We start from the raw sequence: 19,397 nt of genomic DNA on the forward strand, positions 1-19,397 counted from the left end.
ACACACACACACACACNCACACACACACACACACACACCAACACATTCTAGGAGGTGCAAAACCAACAGATGGCTCCTAGCGCCAGTAGAATCGTCAGTGGAATCTGCTACACTCGACATCAGCTTGCTCGGTCTGAGGAGTGTAGAAAGTGCTGTTCGCTAACTGCGTGGTGAAGGAGAGAAAGCGATAGAAGGGAGAGCCATAATGCTGACGTTGAAGGCCCGGCCCTGTGAGGTTGCATAGGGTAAGTGGCGTTGGCCAAGCGGCGGTGGCGAAGGGGAAGGGAAGAGGATTTGGGCTAGGGGCGGGGCTTGACGCGCAGCGTGGCTCCTGATTGCTGGAGCGCGGCTGCCAATCTCGCAGATCCTCTCGCTAAACCAGTGCGCTGGCGAGACGCGCTCAGATATACCGAGCGAGCGCGGAGAAGCAGTCTCAGATCCTGACGGTGCAGCAGCCCGCAGCCTCAGCCAGGGAGTCCCAGCCGCTTTCAATGGAGGAGAAGCCCGGCCAGCCACAGCCTCAGCACCATCACAGCCACCACCATCCGCACCATCACCCCCAGCAGCAGCAGCAGCAGCAGCAGCAGTCGCACCACCACCACCATTATTATTTCTACAACCACAGCCACAACCACCACCACCACCACCATCACCAGCAGCCTCACCAATACCTGCAGCATGGAGCCGAGGGCAGCCCCAAGGCCCAGCCTAAGCCGCTGAAACATGAGCAGAAACACACCCTCCAGCAGCACCAGGAAACGCCGAAGAAGAAAACAGGTCCGAGAGGGAGGGCGGTGGGGGAAGGGGGACTGGGTTGGGTGTGTGGGGGGGTAGGGATGGGGGTGGGGCTAGATGTGAAAAGCGCGGACCCGGTCGGGGTGTGCGTCCCGCCGGGCCGGGGATGCCCCCTTCCATTCTTCCCCCGGCGCGGGCCGCGAGGTGGGGATTGCAGCGCCCTCTCCTTCCCTTTAGCATGGGAGAGGCCCAGCCAGGCCGGCGTGACCTTCCCCGGCCCCCGCCCCGGCCGGCCGGAGGCAGAGCTGTAGGCTCGGCCTTGGAAGTCCAGCCTGAATTTTTTTTCCCCCTCCCGTGCGGGCCCTGGAGTTGCACGAATGTGGGGGGCCCCTAAAAAGGGGGTGAAACTCAGCCGCCCTAAAAAAAAAAAAAATTCCCCCGAGGTGTATGTAATTCAGGCCTAGTGAATCCATCCCGAGGCGGGTGGTGTCGCGAGAGCCGCTTGCAGGCGGCGCCGAGCGGGGCTGAGTTGAGGAAGCGTCCTCGCTCACCCGCCGCCCCGAGCCCACCTGTGGCCTTGGGGTTTGCCGTCTGGGTGTGTGTGTGGGGGGGAAAGAGACTGGGACCCCATCGTCCCTCGGGTCATTTCCACCCCTAAACGCCCATCTCGGGCGCCCGGACCCCGCTGTCCGTCCGCGAGGGCCCCTCCGCAGGCCGGCGCCCTGGCCCGTTCGCCTCCGAGCCGGCGAGGCTGGAATGTTCTCTCCTCCTCGCGGGGCCGCTTCCTGTCCGCCATGTTGGAAGCTGATTCCTGTCACCGAGTCCGGCCGGCGGAGGAGCGGAGCGGAGCGGGGGAAGGGTGCCGAAGGCCACACGGCACGCCGGCCCGGCTGCCCCGGGACCCTCTGCGGCCCTTTTCCGGGTCCCCCCCCCGCACTGCGGGCGCCCGCCGCCCCTCCCCCGCCGCCCCGCGCCGCGCCGCGCCGGGGTTGTGTAACCCAGTGGCGGCCGCGCGGCCCCGGGCGGGTCCCTGGGGTGAGGGGCGGGGGCGGTTGGGGTGGGGGAGGGAAGCGGCCACGAGGGGAGCGGCCTGCACCGTGGCCCCGCGCGCCCGACGGCCGCGTTTCCCGCTCCCGGGTGCGGCGGGAGGCGCGGGCGGGTAGCGGGCCTTGAAGAGGAGCTTGAAGGGGCGAGAAGGCCCGGGCGGCGGCGGCCGTAGCGTTCCGCCGGCCTGCGAGGGGCGAGGGGGATTCGTTTTGGGGAGAGGCGGTGCCTGAGGCCGGGTGGGGTACCCAGCGGGAACCAAGCTCCCGGGTCACGAGTTTCTCTGCCACAGGAATCTCATCTCCTGCCAGGTTCGCTCACGACTCCGCCTCGGAGGCTTTTTCACTTAGGCCTTTTTTCGTTATAGCAGCGCATTTCCTACACTCCCTCCCCCAAAAAATTGGGGGTGGGGGGAGGATGGGGAACAACCTCTCAAACCTTGTTCCATTCGTTTTCCACCGAACACCTAAACTTCTGAGCTGGGGTAGTGACTTTGTGGGAGGGATTAACCAGATGCTCTCATGGAAGGACAATGGGCAGTTTTGGCTTCCCTGTTTCTCGAATGATGAACAGGAAGTTCATGAGGTTGTTAACTAGCAAGACAAGACCTTTTTGGTGGTTAAGAGGCATTTGGTGCATTTTAAAACCGACTTCCATCCCCAAACTGAGTATTATTTAACATTAAATGTGGAGCCTTGAGCTACTTAAAAAATAAGCATCAAAGTTTATATATTCACACGTTTTGTTTTGTTTTTTAACTGAAAAGGGAATGAAGAAGTGCTAAACTTAGCCTTTCACATAATACAAGTAAGTTACTGGTGAAAAACTTACTGTAGACAATGTAACTTTGAAGACAGGACTGGATGGATATCAGATTTTCTTTTGTAGGGTAGTAGGGACAGATGATAGAGCAGAATGTTTAATTGTAAGGATTTACAGCAGCCTAGAAACTTAGGAATTATGTAACTGTATTAGTTTTGGTTTTCATAAGGTGAGAAAGTATCAAGGTTGCCCAATGATATTGTTCACAGATTTAGAATTTGTCTTTTATGAGGTTTATGTATTCCTCACAGGACTCATCACTGCATAGAGAAGCAGACCCTGAACCATTCATTGGGGGTGGCCCTCCTCACTATTTGTCTTAAACTGGGATGAAGAATGAGGAGGGGAACTGGGTTTAGAAAATTTAGAAGTTATTAACAGTTGGGCTGAGCGGTTTTTCCATAAGTGGCTTGGTTGGCGGGTACAGTGCTAAGAAATCTAGAAAATACTTAACGGGTTTTTATGAACCATTACTCTTAAAGCTATGAGAAACTGTTTTTCTGGATCCAGAAGAGTACACAGGAGACCAAACATGTTGAGTAATTGAAGTGTCAAATTCAAAAGCTAGATTTATAGGGACTCAAGGTTTGCTGAGTCCATTTGAAGTGGAGTTCTCATGGCACCCTAAATAATAAAGACACAGGGATTCTTTAATTGCTTTCTGTAATAACTACCATCTTCACATTTTTCTTAAAATATCTAAGCTTTAAAAGGTGCTTATCATATTTAGTGCATACCAAGGCCACAGGGAGACAAATATGTAGTTAAGTGAGATTTATTAAAAGTTGCATAGTAGGTTGCATTTTGTAAACTTAGAGTTGAGCCTAGGACCCTTGGTGTAGTAGGTAGGAGATACCTATCTGCCACTGATCTACAAACTCAGCCCTTTATATTTTAATTTGTAATCCTGGTGCCTCACCCTCTTAGGAAGCTGGAATTTGCTACCTGAGCTTTTTTTCCCTGTGATTTTATTTCTGGTATCTGAGCTACTAGTAAAATTACATAGAATTGTTCTAGTTTATTTAAAATTCTGTAGTTGTAGTTCATTCAGCTTTTTTGGACTTCAATAATTATTGCATGTAACATTGCCCACCTTTTTTTTTTTAAATATATAAAATTATGATCAATGAGCCAGAATATACAGGTATTGCTTAAATTATAGTAAATGGTAAAGTAGTTCTTTACTTGGTTGCCTTTGGTCCAGGCAAGTCTATTGATTTGGGTCTCCCTACCCCTCATTTTTGTTTTTGTTTGAGACAAAATTGCAGTGATACATATCACTAGACCTGGCTTAACATTTTGCATTCTTTTTTTTTTTTTTTTTGGTTTTTCGAGACAGGGTTTCTCTGTGTAGCCCTGGCTGTCCTGGAACTCACTCTGTAGACCAGGCTGGCCTTGAACTCAGAAATCCGCCTGCCTCTGCCTCTGCCTCCGAGTGCTGGGATTAAAGGCGTGCGCCACCACGGCCAGCTAACATTTTGCATTCTTTAGAAGAAAATGTTATAGAATACAAAACCACATACTGCTTTTGTCTTGTTAGTGTCTGTCTGAGGAAAAAAAGAAAACATTTGAGACAGGGTCTTAGTATCCCTGACTGGCCTGGAATTTACAATGTAGGCTGCTTCTTGTTTCCTCAGTGCTAGGATTGAAGGCATGTCCCACCACATCTGTTCCATGAAAGCTTTTATTTGGGACCTGGCGATAGAGCTTAGTGGTGGATCTGCCTAGTATGACAAAGCTCAGCTCACAGTAATATAGGAAGTCTGATTGGCTATCAAAGTTTTTAGAAAATGAAAAATGGTAATGTAATGCTGGGAATAAGGAATTTATTTTTTCCTAACTACTAAGGGTTGAGAACTTGAACTTGATACATGCCAGTATGTTTTGTGTTTATTATGCAGGGCAGTGGCTGCACACATCTTTATTCCCAGTGTTGGGAGGCAGAGGAAGGCAAGCAAATCTCAGAGTTTGTTCCAGGATGGCTAGGGGTACACAGAAATCCTGTGTCAAACAAATAAAAAAGTATTGTCTGTAGTTGGTTTTTGTGCAACTATGTTCTTTTCTGGAAGTTCATACAGAAGAAAATGTATTTGTTGTTTGATTACTGTTAGAATTGAGGGTTTCCCAAAGGTCTTTTGAGGTCATAAAACAATTTATTACTATTTTATTAGTGAGTAGAAAACTGATTTACCCAGTAAATCACTTCTTTTTTTTTTTTTTTTAAAGATTTATTTNTTTATTATATGTAAGTACACTGTAGCTGTCCTCAGACACTCCAGAAAAAGGAGTCAGATCTTGTTACAGATGGTTGTGAGCCACCTTGTGGTTGCTGGGATTTGAACTCCAGACCTTCGGACCTTCGGAGAGCAGTTGGGTGCTCTTACCCACTGAGCCATCTCACCAGCCCTCTTTTTGGCTTTTTGAGACAGGGTTTCTCTGTATAGCCCTGGCTGTCCTGGAACTCACTTTGTAGACCAGGCTGGCCTGGTCTTAAAACAAAACAAAACAAATGTCGGCTGTAAAGATTGAAGTCTATGTTCAAGTACTTGACTGCTTTAGGATTAGATTCATTTCATGGTAGTTTTGTGAGCATGAAAGTGTTGCAAGCAGGTAGAAAGCTAAGTGTTGTAGACAGATTTCTAGTCCTGCTACTCTGTGACCTGGGTGTTAACTTTCCCTCTTGGTCCTTTAACCCAAGTAGAAGCTAAAAGTAAGAAAAAGAGTTTTTTGGTTTTTTTTTAAGATTTCTGTATTATGTGTAAGTACACTGTAGCTATCTTTAGTCATCCCAGAAGAGGGAAAGTCCACAGGCCTTATGGCTTTGTCTGATAGACATTGGCAACTAGTCACTTTTAGCCCTCAATATCCTCTTTGGGTGTGCAGAGAGGTTCAGTACTAGAGATTGAGTTCAGTGGTCATACAAGGGAGACAAAGGCCACAGACTTACTATTTTCCTTTTACAGATTATTGTATCTGAAGTAGCACTGATTCTAAATAGTGTGTGAGACAAGGTTCCACCCTGTAGCTTAGGGAAGCTTCAATCATGATTGCTTCAGTTTTTCTAGCATCCTCATTGATATAATTCATAAGGTTTATTTTGTTTAGATAATTTAGAGGAGAATTATGGCATGCTGCTTGAAAGGTCCTGATCTTCCTAGTTAATTCTGGCTACTGGCCCAGAAGATGGACCTGATAATTGAGTTATGTCCTAGGTCTGCCTCTGCCTAGGCATTGAACCCTATATCATAATCTGTAAAATGGGCTGACAGTTTCTTTACATAAAGATGTGATACAACAAACCCTACAGCTTAGTATTGGATCCAATAAAGTTGTTTGGTCTTAGTACTACTGTGATTTAAATGTATGTGTTTTGTTTGTTTTTGTTTTCCTTCTATAGGCTATGGTGAAATAAATGGTAATGCTGGAGAAAGAGAAATATCTTTAAAGAGCCTCAGTTCTGATGAAGCTCCCAACCCTATTTCCAGGGTCCTCAATGGCAACCAGCAAGTTGTAGACACAAGCCTGAAGCAGACTGTAAAGACCAGCACCTTTGGAAAAGCAGGAATCAAGACCAAGAATTTTATTCAGAAAAACAATATGGACAAAAAGAATGGGAAGTCTTATGAAAACAAATCTGGAGAGACCCAGGCTGNAGATAAGACCGATACTATAGCGATTCCAAATGGTGTTATAACAAGTAGTTCAGGCTATATCACTAATGGTTATATGAGCAAAGGAGCAGATAATGATGGTAGTGGATCTGAGAGTGGATATACCACTCCTAAAAAAAGGAAAGCAAGGCGCAATAGTGCCAAGGGTTGTGAAAACCTTAATTTAGTGCAGGACAAAATAATGCAAGAGACTAGTGTCCCAGCATTAAAACAGGGACTTGAAACTTTAAAGCCTGACTATAGTGAACAAAAGGGAACGCGAGTAGATGGTTCAAAGCCTATTTGGAAATATGAAACTGGACCTGGAGGAACAAGTCGTGGAAAACCTGCTATGGGTGACATGCTTCGTAAAAGCTCAGATATAAAACCTGGTTTGAGTAGCAAAAAATTTGATGATCGGCCTAAAGGAAAGCATGCCTCAGCTGCTGCCTCCAAAGAGGACTCATGGACCTTGTTTAAGCCACCCCCAGTTTTTCCAGTGGACAATAGCAGTGCAAAAATAGTTCCTAAAATAAGTTATGCAAGCAAAGTTAAGGAAAACCTCAACAAAACTGTACAGAACTCTTCTGTNTCACCATCTTCATCTTCATCATCATCATCTACTGGGGAAACTCAGACCCAGTCTTCAAGTCGGTTATCCCAGGTCCCCATGTCAGCTCTGAAATCTGTTACTTCTGCCAGTTTTTCTAATGGGCCTGTTTTAGCAGGAACTGATGGAAGTGTGTATCCATCTGGGGGTCAGCCACTGCTAACTACTGCTGCTAATACTTTAACACCCATCTCTACTGGGACTGATTCTGTTCTTCAGGACATGAGTCTGACTTCAGCAGCTGTTGAACAAATTAAATCTAGCCTTTTTATCTACCCTTCAAATATGCAAACAGTGCTGTTAAGTGCACAAGTAGATCTGCCCTCTCAGACAGATCAGCAAAACCTGGGGGATATATTCCAGAATCAATGGGGTTTATCATTTATAAACGAGCCCAGTGCTGGCCCAGAGACTGTTATTGGAAAGTCGTCAGATCATAAAGTGATGGAAGTGACATTTCAAGGAGAATATCCTGCCACTTTGGTTTCACAGGGTGCTGAAATAATTCCCTCAGGAACTGAGCATCCTGTGTTTCCCAAGGCTTATGAGCTGGAAAAACGGACTAGTCCTCAAGTTCTGGGTAACATTGTAAAACCTGGGACTACTGAGAGTGGAGCCTTATCCTTGGACCCCAGTCATATAGGTGACCTGCAAAAAGCAGACACCAGTAGTCAAGGTGCTTTAGTGTTTCTCTCAAAGGACTACGAAATAGAAAATCAAAATCCCCTGGCCTCTCCTACGAACACTTTGTTAGGCTCCGCCAAAGAACAGAGATACCAGAGAGGCCTAGAAAGGAATGATAGCTGGGGTTCTTTTGACCTGAGGGCTGCTATTGTATATCACACTAAAGGTAACTCATTTGTTTGTTTTTTTAAGGTTCCAATGGGGTGATAACTGTGTGTGTGTGTGTGTGTGTGTGTGTGTGTGTGTACATGTACGTACGTGTGTACATGTATGTTTTGATATTCTATATTATGAATGATTGGGTAAGAATTAGTATCAGTTCATTGTTAGTTGATTTGAGATTTTTGGAAATTTATTAAAGATTAGAGGACTNTAGTTTTCCAACATAAAATGATCAATAAAGGCACAGTTGATCACAGGTTTCTTTTTTTAAGTGATAAGAGTCAAGGTTTTAAATTACCCAAATGGGCTTTAAATCCTGATTCTCTACATACCAGTTGCTGCTGGGATTGCCTATGTATGCCACCAAATTTGGCCTTCCTCTCTTGCTTCTCAAAGTGTATACTATTTTATTAGCAAAACATTTCATAGTTTTAGTTAATAATGAATTGGCCAATGTTTTTGAAGAGTCAGAAAAGATAAGTATCACTTTTTTCCCTTAAAAAAAAGTGCTAAGTGGTTTATTAAAGTAATTTAAGCAAATAGTGACAGGCACATGGATTGATCAGCCTTAAAGACCAGGTTTTTGTTTTTGTTTTGAGTCTTCTGTAGTAGTAAAGTCATGCAAAGGAACCAGTGCTAGACTGGTGGACTGTTCCAGTTATTTGGAAAGTCTGAAGTAAGATAGCTGCTTCATCATTCATAAATAAGATGGGACAGATACACTTCAAGTTTTAGGCTAATGACTGAATATAACTTTTAAGAATTTGCTGTGGTGGTACCTTTAAATCTTTGTTCCCTAACTACTTAATAACGCCAGGCAGGGAACTAAGAACTTCCATAAGATGTATTTTCTGACACACAGGGCAATGTTGGTGCAATCCTAGCAGCATTTGGGAAGCAGAGGCAGGAGGATTTCTGAGTTGAGGACAGCCTGGTCTACAGAGCAAGCTAGGGCTACACAGAGAAACCCTGTCTTGAAAAACCCCAAACCACAAACTCAACAACCTCTACCTAGTAGCCCAAACCCTTCCAACAGAACTCTTTGGAGCTGATAGAGATGGCTTTTAGTAGGCAAAGGCACCAGTCTTATAACCTGATTCCAATTCATGACTCCACAAGTGATCCTCTGACCTCCATATTTAAGCCATGGCAGAGCCCTTACCTTGAAAATTAAAGAAAAATTTCTGAGTAGCATAACTTTGCTTTTTTTTTTTGGAGACAGGATTTTTTTGTGTAACCCTGGCTCTCCTGGAACTGGTTTTGTAGATCCATCTGCATCTGCCTCCAGAATGCTGAGATGGAAGGTGTCACACCAAGAGAAAGCAGTAGTTTTTATTTGCATCCTTTGGGTATAAACAAACATCTAGTGCATACTGCAGGTGGTAATTTGTTTTTAGAGACAATCAATATCAATATTATTCCTGGCTATCTTGGAACTGGCTATGTAGATTAGGCTGGCCTTGAACTCAAATACCTGCCTGTCTCTGCCTTCTGAGTGCTAGGATTAAAGGTGTATGCTGCTTTTTAATTAAATACTGGTTCATTTTGGTAGTGACTTTAAATCTGTAGGAAAAAGGGAGCCCATCATATTGAAGGGATGAAGAACTACATTTCTCTAGAAGAAACTTGCCTTAGAGAAGAATAACTGACTATTATTATATGTAAGTACACTGTAGCTGTTTTCAGATGCACCAGAAGAGAGCGTAGATCTGATTACAGATGGTTGTGAGCCACCATGTGGTTGCTGGGATTTGAACTCAGTACCTTCAGAAGAGCAGTCTGTGATCTCTAGCTCATAACTGACTTTTTAAAAAAGATGAATTTTCATTCATTCATTTAGTTAGTTTTTTTCGAGACAGGGTTTCTCTGTATAGCACTGGTTGTCCTGGAACTCACTCTGTAGACCAGGCTGGCCTCAAACTCAGAAATTTGCCTGCCTCTGCCTCCCAAGTGCTGGGATTAAAGGCATGCACTATCACTGCCTGGCTAAGAAGACGAATTTGTGTTTGAACTTTTTAGTCTACTTTTCTGTTTGCACCACACCAGTGCCTGTAAATTTTAGAAGAGTGTGTCAGATCTTCTGGATCTGTGGTTACAGATGTCTGTGGGCCACCATGAAGGTACTGGGAACCAAACTTGGAGGACACAAGTATTCTTAACTATTAGCCCTATTTCCAGCCCAGCTTTTTTTTTCCCCCATCAAGAAAGAATTTTTATATGTATGTGTGTGTCTGTCATCTGTCTATGTTGGTATACGTGAGCTTTTGGGTCCTAACAGGATATTGGGTCTTCTGGAGGTGGAGTTACAGGCAGTTGTAAACTGTTCAGTGTGGATTCTGGGAATCTAATTTGGGGTCCACTGCAAGAGCAGGAGGTGCTCCTTAAGACTGAGCCATCTCCCTTTTATAAATTTAAGCGTTTTCGGTAGTTTCGTATACAGTGCTGTGACAGTATTTTCACAGCACTCCTCCCTTTTCACAACCTCTAATTATTTTTACCCATATAGCCTTACACACACATAAGAATATATAATGGGGGACTGGCGAGATGGCTCGGTGGTTAAGAGCACCGACTGCTCTTCTGAAGGTCCTGAGTTCAAATCCCAGCAACCACATGGTGGCTCACAACCATCTGTAATGAGATCTGATGCCCTCTTCCGGTGTGTCTGAAGACAGCTACAGAGTACATATAATAAATAAACAAATCTTTTTTTTTAAAAAAAAAATATATAATGGTTAAATCTTAAATGTTTAGTGCTGGCTGTTTTCCTACTTTCCTAGCAAAGACAGGGAGAGTTCTCCTTAGAGTCCACTAATTTCCTGAAGCTCTTCATCTAGGGGTAGGACCTTGGGATTTCCCACAGTAGTTTGCCTTTCTTGATCTGCAAACTGAAAGACATGTACTTTTATATACATGTACTTTTTATTTTTTTTTATGTATTTGTTTCCTCAAAAGGAGTTAGGTGTTGTGGCACATCAGTAATCCCAGCAGACTAATCTGTATTCCAGGCCAACCTTGTCAATATAGCCACTTAAGGACAGCTAGGGCTACAAGGTGGAGGGCAAGAAGGGGTGGCTGAGGTTGACTAAATTTCTTCAAAGTTTTTTTATTTAAAGGCATACACTATTATAGCTGCTGATTTAGAGAAGCATTTTAGGAATCTTGACAGGTCAAGATTATTTTGACTTGTTCTCTAGGTCTCCTTGGAAAGAAAAGTTTAGAAGCTGAAAGTAGAACAGAAGAGAAATGGTACTTATTAGGTTCTTAAGGTGTGTTTAATTATATAAAATTCTGTGAGGATAGTTGGGTGGTTTTGGTGTCATTTTCTGTGTCATCTGCTCTCTAGGGCCTACTATAGAAAATCAGTGTCTTGTAGTTTGTGATAGGAAGAAGACATTGAGATGATTTTGTTTCATAGGTAGTTGGTGTTTTTTATGTGAATTGTTTCTTAGAGCCAGGGATTTCATATTGCTCAGACTAGACCTGCAAAAGAAATCCCCTTCCCTTTACCTCTCTTCCCCTTCCCTTCCCTTCCCTGTCCTTCCTTTTTTTTTTTTTTTTCCCCAAGGCAGGGTTTCTCTGTGTAGCCCTGGCTGTCCTGGAACTCACTTTGTAGACTCAGGAATCTGCCTGCCTCTGCCAGGGATTAAAGGCGTGCGCCACCGCCCAGCCCGTCCTTCCTTGTAATGTAGAAGTGATACGGAGACTGCCATTTTACATGGTTGTAGTCACCCTGAGTTTAATACATTATAGCAGCTAGAATTTTGTAGTGACGAGACAGGTATTGTTTTGCTTAGATAGAACGGAACTGAGCAGATAATCATTCATTTTTGGCTCCAGGAGGGCAGGTACTTTGAATTACTACTAAATATTGGTTGGTTCAGCAGTGGTTCGGCCATCTCTGTAGTCTTTTATTTATTTTTTAAACTTTAAAAGGAGACTCATTTGAGCTTAACTGGAATATCAAGAGTACCTGTTTATATATTGTTTTAAGTGTTCTGGTCTTTTTCAGTGTTGAGTAGTAATTTGCTTCTTTTAAGGTTAGGTTTAGGAAGTTCTAGCTGGGCGTGGTGGCGCACGCCTTTAATCCCTGCACTTGTGAGGCAGAGGCAGGCGGATTTCTGAGTTCGAGGCCAGTCTGGTCTACAAAGTGAGTTCCAGGACAGCCAGGGCTATACAGAGAAACCCTGTCTCGAAAAACAAAAACAAACAAAACAAACAAAAAAAAGAATTGGAAGTTCTGTGGATTTCCTGTAGCTTCAAAAACAAACCATTCATAAACTTAATTTAGTAATATTAGGAGGGTGTGTTACATCATTTCAGTAGGAATGGTACATACTTTAGATTTAATATCAATAACTTGCAGTCCTTTTTTTTGCTTTTTTAAAGATTTATTTATTATATATTATATTCTGTAGCTGTCTTCAGACACTCCAGAAGAGGGAGTCAGATCTCATTAAGGATGGTTGTGAGCCACCATGTGGTTGTTGGGATTTGAACTCAGGACCTCTGGAAGAACAGTCAGTGCTCTTAACCATTGAGCCACTTCTCCAGCCCCTTAATATTTCTTTTTAAGTAAAAGCTCATTGCAGGAAAAGAAGACAGATTAAAGCATAAGGAACATACAGGATTTATGGTCCAGTTAGCATTTTTTTTTAGTTCTTCCTATGTATATATTGTACCATGCACTTTAAGAAATGACCATTAGCCTGGTATGTTGTGATGATCAATCAATCCTTTAATCTTAGCATTCTAGCAGCCTGACTTACATATCGAATCTCAGGACAGCTAGGGCTATATAGAGACCCCTCTCAGAAAGAAAGAAAAAAATTTTATTCTTTTAAAGATTTATGAGCCGCGCATGGTGGCACACACCTTTAATACCAGCACTGGGGAGGCAGAGGCAGGCGGATTTCTGAGGACAAGGCCAGCCTGGTCTACAAAGTGAGTTCCAGTACAGCCAGGGCTATACAGAGAAACTGTCTTGAAAAACGAAAAAAAGATTTATTTATTATATGTAAGTACACTGTAGCTGTCTTCAGACACTCCAGAAGAAGGCATCAGATGTGGTTACAGATTGTTGTGAGCCACCATGTGGTTGCTGGTATTTGAACTCAGGACTTTCGGAAGAGCAGTCGATGATCTTACTCACTGAGCCATCTCACCAGCCCAGAAAGAAAATGTATAGAGTGTTTACTTAGCCTGCATGGATAATAAGCCCTTCTATTTCCTCACACCACAAGTTTTTATATTTGTGTATATACTATTATAGAGCAGTGTCAACCATCAACTGAAAGGTTCTTTTTCTTATGTCATGATAAAGTCATGATTAATGTCTCTTGGAGTTTTGTTTTTGACACAAGATCTCACTATGTAGACTAGGTTAGCCTAAAGAACCCACTGCTGCTGCTTCATGCATCATGATCCCTGGCCCAGCTCATTTCTCCTTAGCATTAAAAAAAAACTGTTCTAATATTATGGCAGAGTCAAATCAATCTATCTGTTTTTTCCTCTCTTTTCTGGAGATTGAAATCAGGACCATAGCCATGCTAAGAAGGTATAACCTACCTACCTACCTACCTACCTACCTTTCTTTTTTTTTTGAGACGGTTTCTTTGTATAGCCCTGTCTGTCCTGGAACTCACTCAACAGACCAGGCTGGCCTTGAATTTAGAAATCCACCTGCCCCTTCCAAGTGCTGGGATTAAAGGCGTAGGTCACCACTGCCTGGCCCTTCATTTCTTTTTAAAGCTGGGAATGTATATGTTCGTATTTCTCCATTTTTCTGTATTTGTAATAGACACTTCTGTTTTGCTTCTTCTACATTTTAGCTACTATGGTACCACCCTGAGCATGGATGTAGAAATAACTTTTCAAAACTTGAGTTCGATTCTTACGTTTTTGAGAAATACTATACTGTTTTTCACAGCAGTTTTACATTGTACTACTAAGAGTACATAAGGGTTTGCATCTTGGCCAGCTCAGCTTCTGTTTAGTAGTAGTCATCCCATTGGTTATGAGGGTAGTATGTTGTAATTTATACTTTTTTTTTTTTTAATTATCTTTATGTGATGAATGGTTTGCCTACATCTGTATGTATGCCATATGTACCTGGTACTTACAGGTCAGAAGAAACACTTTGAGACTGGAGTTACATACAATTCTGAGATACCATGTGAGTGCTGGGAATTGAATACAGGTCCCCTGGAAGAGTAGCTAGTGTTCTTAACTGGAGCCATCTTCCCTGCCCAGTATATTTATACTTTTCTTTTTATTCTTTTTTTTTTTTTCTTTTTTTTGGTTTTTCGATTTGTTTATTTTAAGTAAGTATACAGACAGCCCCAGAAGGGAGCATCAGATCTCATTACGGATAGGTGTGAGCCACCATGTGGTTGCTGGGATTTGAACTCAGGACCTTTGGAAGTGCTCTCAACCACTGAGCCATCTCTCCAACCCCTATTTATACTTTTCTGATGATTAACATTTTTTCACTTATTAATCATTTTTGTGCATTTGCAAACATGTCTTAGTATTTGCCACACACAGATACACCACCCCGTACCCCTTTTGAAGCTAATAAGCTCACTCAGTAGCTCTGGTTATCTTGAAACTCAATATGTAGACTAGGAGTTCCATTTGTCTCCACCTCCTAAACCCTGGGATCATAAGGCCTGTTTCATACCTGGGTTTTCGTTTTTTTAATTGTTGAGATTTAGTGGTTCTTTCTTTTTAAATTTATTTATTATGTAAATAAATCATATATATATATATATATATATATATATATATATATATATATATATATATATGAGTGCACTGTAGATGTTTACAGACACACCAGAAGAGGGCATCAGATTCCATTACAAATGATTGTGAGCCACTATGTGGTCACTGGGAATTGAACTCAAGACCTCTGGAAGAGCAGTCAGCGCTCTTAACTGTTGAGCTGTCTCTCCTACCCCTAGTGGCTATTTGTATATTCTGGATATTTTTTGATAAAAAGATATAATGATTTTGAGGCGAGTCATTGGTTTAAAACTGGTTAAAAGTAATTTAAAGTCTAGTCTTTAAAGGAGATGGGAGTTGCCTATTTGGTTGAAAAGCTAACCTAAAAGTTGATCTTGCCGGGCGTGGTGGCTCACGCCTTTAATCTGAGCACTTGGAAGGCAGAGGCAGGTGAATTTCTGAGTTCGAGGCCAGCCTGGTCTACAAAGTGAGTTCCAGGACAGCCAGGGCTACACAGAGAATCCCTGTCTCGAAAAAACCAAAAAAAAAGTTGATCTTGCCTGTCTCATTTCCACCAAAGCATCTCAAACATTAAAAATGCTGGTATTTTATAATAGTCATTAAAAAAAAAAAAAAAAAGACATGTGTAGTAATTTAGGCCTTTACCAGTACTTTGGAAAGAAGGTTCAGGAGTACACAGTCTAAGCTTTGTGTAACCAAGCTTCAAAAACCAATGTAGCATTTTTGAAATTCTATCCCTGGGTTCTATCTGTGGGACCTACATGGTAGACAGCTCCTGTGGGTACCTTGTGATTGTTTCATACAGGTTGCATATACATACTTATAAATAATCTAATAGGACAATAGAAGTAGGAATTTGGGCTTTTTGTACAGGCCTGGGATCCCAGCTGCTCGAGGCTTGAGTGAAGATAATTTCAAATTTAAGACCAGTCTTGGCCATAGAAAAAGTTTGAGGCCAGTCTAAGCAACATGGAGCAGAAGTGGTTTATGTGCTTGAACCATTTATCTACTCTTCAAAGTATCCACATGGTAGCTCACATGTTGTAACACCAGTACCAGGGGATGGGACCTAATGCTTTTTCTTGGGTACTAAGTACAAAACTACCCAAAGTAAAAATCTTATAAAAAGGTAAAAAGAGGGAGAACTGGGTATATATAATAATTCAGGAAAGAACAGTTGCCTTCTGGTGTGAGGGGGAGTGTAGTCTAGTGTACACAAAAAAATTGAGATGATAGAATTTACACTTAGTGGTGGGATAAGTGAGATAACTTGAAAGCTATCCATCAGCTAAAGTCAGTTGAGAATAAAAAAATTTTGACATGTATCATGTACGGATGAACTAGTGGGAGTAGCTCTCAGAGGCCAGGCTCAGGTCTATAGGCTTGGCAGCAAGTTCTACACTTCTCTTTTTTTTCTAAGATTTTATTTATTTTATATATAAGATGAGTAGACTGTAGCTGTCTTCAGACATGCCGAAAGAGGGCTACCACGTGGTTGCTGGGAATTGAACTCTGGAAGAGCTGTCAGTGCTTTTATTTTAACCACTGATAGTAGTAGTATAAATGGTTTCGAAGATCTGTGTGCCAGCTAGTTTAGAGTATCTGATCTTTTTAGTCATACAAAGCTAAATGTATTTTCTGAAAAAAACGGGCATGGTGGCGCACGCCTTTAATCCCAGTACTTGGGAGGCAGAGGCAGGCGGATCGATGTACAGGAGGTAGAGGCAGGGGCTCAAAGTCATCTTGGAGGCCAAGCTACATGTCTCAACATAGACAGGATGAGAGAATGGCCTCCATCTAATAGCAACAGACACAGATAAGGCACACTCAGATTTTGACTTCTAAATAAATAGTACATTTTCCATTAAAAGGAAAGAACCAGGACTTTAGAGAAATGACTGAGGAGAGAGAATGTCTCTTATTCAGAAAAAGAAGTTCCTGCTCAAAGGATGATGATTACATGTTGAAAGCCACAGGATAGGGCTAGAGAGATGGCTCACTAGCATGCAATTCATGGCACCCACCATGTCTTAGGTTTTAAAGACCTGTACTCATGCATATGTCTTCCAGTTGTACATATACATGTAATTAATAAAATAACCCTTGAAAGAAAGCTATAGATACTCAACTGGTTTTGTTCCTGACACTCCCCATTACTTGTACTTGTTTGGTGCGTACAGAGGCAGGTGAATCAAAGTTGGAGGCCAACCTGGTCTACAGAGACCAGGACAGCCAGGGCTACACCAAGAAACCCTATCTCAAAATGAAGATGAAAATACTGAGGGAGGGAGAAAAGGAACAGATGAATGAATATATTAGTGTTTTTAAAATTAAGGGTAAGCTTTTCTGGGCTGTAGAGATGGTTCAGCAGTCAAGAGCACTGAATGTTCTTCTAGAGATCCTGAGTTCAATTCCCAGCAACCATATGGTAGCTGACAACCATCTATAGTAGACGCCTATATCTACAATGCCTTCTTCTGGAGTGTCTGAAGACAGTACTCACATACATAAAATAGTAAATCTTGTTTTTTTAAAAAAGACAGCTTGTAGGATAACATTTGAAATGTAAATAAACAATAACCAGTAAAAATTTTAAAAAGACAGCTTGTTAATTAGAAGCCGGTTCAGCTAGATGAATTAATATGGAACTAATTTGTAGGTAGTAGGGTTTATTTTTCTGGTAACTAAGTAGAAAGAAGATAGATTAGAATATCCCAGAAAGCTCAGTGGTGCAACAAACCTTTAATGCCAGCACTTGGGAGGCAGAGATAGATGGATCTCTTGAGTTTGAAGCCTTCCTGTTTTACAGAGTTAGAACAGTCTGGGCTATGAAAAGAAACCCCATCTCAGAAAAAAGGAAAAACAAAAAACTCCACAAACACTAAAAGAAATATCCTAGGTAGAGAAATAGAAAGGTCTTAGCTGGGCGTGGTGGCGCACGCCTTTAATCCCAGAACAGGCAGAGGCAGGTGGATTTCTGAGTTCAAGGCCAGCCTGGTCTACAAAGTGAGTTCCAGGACAGCCAGTGCTGTACAGAGAAACCCTGTCTCGAAAAACCAAAAAAAAAAAAAAGTCGTATTTATAAAGTGAATGATTAAACTATTTAAAATAAACATGTGAAAATAACCTTTGTAGATTGGGGAAATGCATAAGGGAACTGATATTTTATCTGCAGACTTTGAAAATTGCGTATTAGGAGAAAAGGTTATGGTTGTTGGTTTGTAAAATTGACAAGGAATACTGGTATAGTTTAAATTTGTAGTGTCAGCTTTTGGGAGACTGAGAGAGTTGTCCTTAGTTCAGAAGTAGTGTGAACTTTATAATGGTTCAGGATATTCTGGGCTTTAGAGCTTAAACCCTGTCTACAGATAAACATGGCTTTATTGCCAACACTCAGAAAGTAAAACTAGGTTCTGAGTTCGAGGCCAGCCTGGTCTACAAAAAAAAAAAAAAACACTGACTGCAACCACATGGTGGCTCACAACCATCTGTGTGAGATCTCCCCACCCCCCTAGATGGTTTCTCTATGTAGCTCTGGCTGCCCTGCTAGGTTCTGAGTTCGAGGCCAGCCTGGTCTACAAAAAAAAAAAAAAAAAAACTGACTGCAACCGCATGGGGGCTCACAACCATCTGTGTGAGATCTCCCCACCCCCCTAGATGGTTTCTCTATGTAGCTCTGGCTGCCCTGCTAGGTTCTGAGTTCGAGGCCAGCCTGGTCTACAAAAAAAAAAAAAAAAAAACCTGACTGCAACCGCATGGTGGCTCACAACCATCTGTGTGAGATCTCCCCACCCCCCTAGATGGTTTCTCTATGTAGCTCTGGCTGCCCTGGAACTCACTTTGGAGACCAGGGCAGCCTCAAACTCAGAAATCTGCCTGCCTCTGCCTCCTGAGTGCTGGGATTAAAGGTGTGCGCCACGCCACCAGCCACCACCGACCAGCTCTGTAAAGACATCTGATGCCCTCTTCTGAAGACAGCTACAGTGTCCTCATGTATATAAAATAAATACTTTTTTTCTTTTTGTTCTTTCTCTCTTTCTTTTTGGTTTTTCGAGACAGTGCTTCTCTATGTATCCCTGGCTATCATGGAATTCACTCTGTAGATCAGGCTGGCCTCAAACTCAGAAATCCGCCTGCCTCTGCCTTCCAGGTGCTGGGATTAAAGGCGTGTGCCACCACTACATAGCTAAATAATTTTTTTAAAAGGCTCTCAAGTTCAAGACTAGTTTGAATATGTCAGTTTAGAGGCCACTTAGGGTTACATAGTGAAACCCTACCTCAATATCAAACTTTAAAGATAAATTTCATTAAAAAGAAATTTAGGGGGCTGGAGAGATGGCTCAGGTTAAGAGCACTGACTGCTCTTCTGAAGGTCCTGAGTTCAATTCCCAGCAACCACATGGTGGCACACAACCATCCATAGTGAGATCTCAAGCCCTCTTTTGTTGTGTGTAAAGACAGCTACAGTGTACTTACATATAATAAATAAATCTTTAAAAATAAAAAAAGAAATTTAGCATTTTTGGGTGGGGGGAGTGTTTACACATGCCTCTGTCAGAAGACCGGCACTGGTGGATGTCTGAGTTCGAGGCTATCATGGTCTACAAAGTTGAGAAAAGCTAGGGCTACACAGAGAAGCAATTTTTTATTTTTTTTGCTCTAAAAAGTCCATATAAACAGATACATAGTAAATAATAAGTGAAGCTAGTTAGAAGACCCTGTTCTACAGTGTAAATTAACTTTTGGTTTTTGTATCAGCATTAGAAAAGTACTACCCTGTTTTTGTGAGAGTTCATTCCTATATCTCCCTGAATAATTTTCATTTATTTTCAGGGACTAATTCTTTGGGTTTTATATTTATTATAAAGTATTAAGCTGGGCGTGGTGGCGCACGCCTTTAATCCCAGCACTTGGGAGGCAGAGGCAGGCGGATTTCTGAGTTC

General features: G+C 42.5%; 1 protein-coding gene across 1 annotated transcript in view; it reads left to right on the forward strand.

Annotated features, from left to right (window-relative positions):
* Window positions 1-386: 386 nt before the first annotated feature.
* Window positions 387-19,397, forward strand: part of Nufip2 (nuclear FMR1 interacting protein 2) — a 24,473-nt gene continuing 5,462 nt past the window's right edge. Inside the window, exons 1-2 of the mRNA XM_021212473.2 lie at window positions 387-777; window positions 5,999-7,711. Of these exons, the coding sequence (XP_021068132.1) occupies window positions 492-777; window positions 5,999-7,711 (1,999 nt within the window). The 5' untranslated portion in view covers window positions 387-491. The remainder of the gene's footprint in view (window positions 778-5,998; window positions 7,712-19,397) is intronic.

Source organism: Mus pahari, chromosome 14 (genome assembly GCF_900095145.1).
Source record: "Mus pahari chromosome 14, PAHARI_EIJ_v1.1, whole genome shotgun sequence".
Classification (NCBI taxonomy): domain Eukaryota; kingdom Metazoa; phylum Chordata; class Mammalia; order Rodentia; family Muridae; genus Mus; species Mus pahari.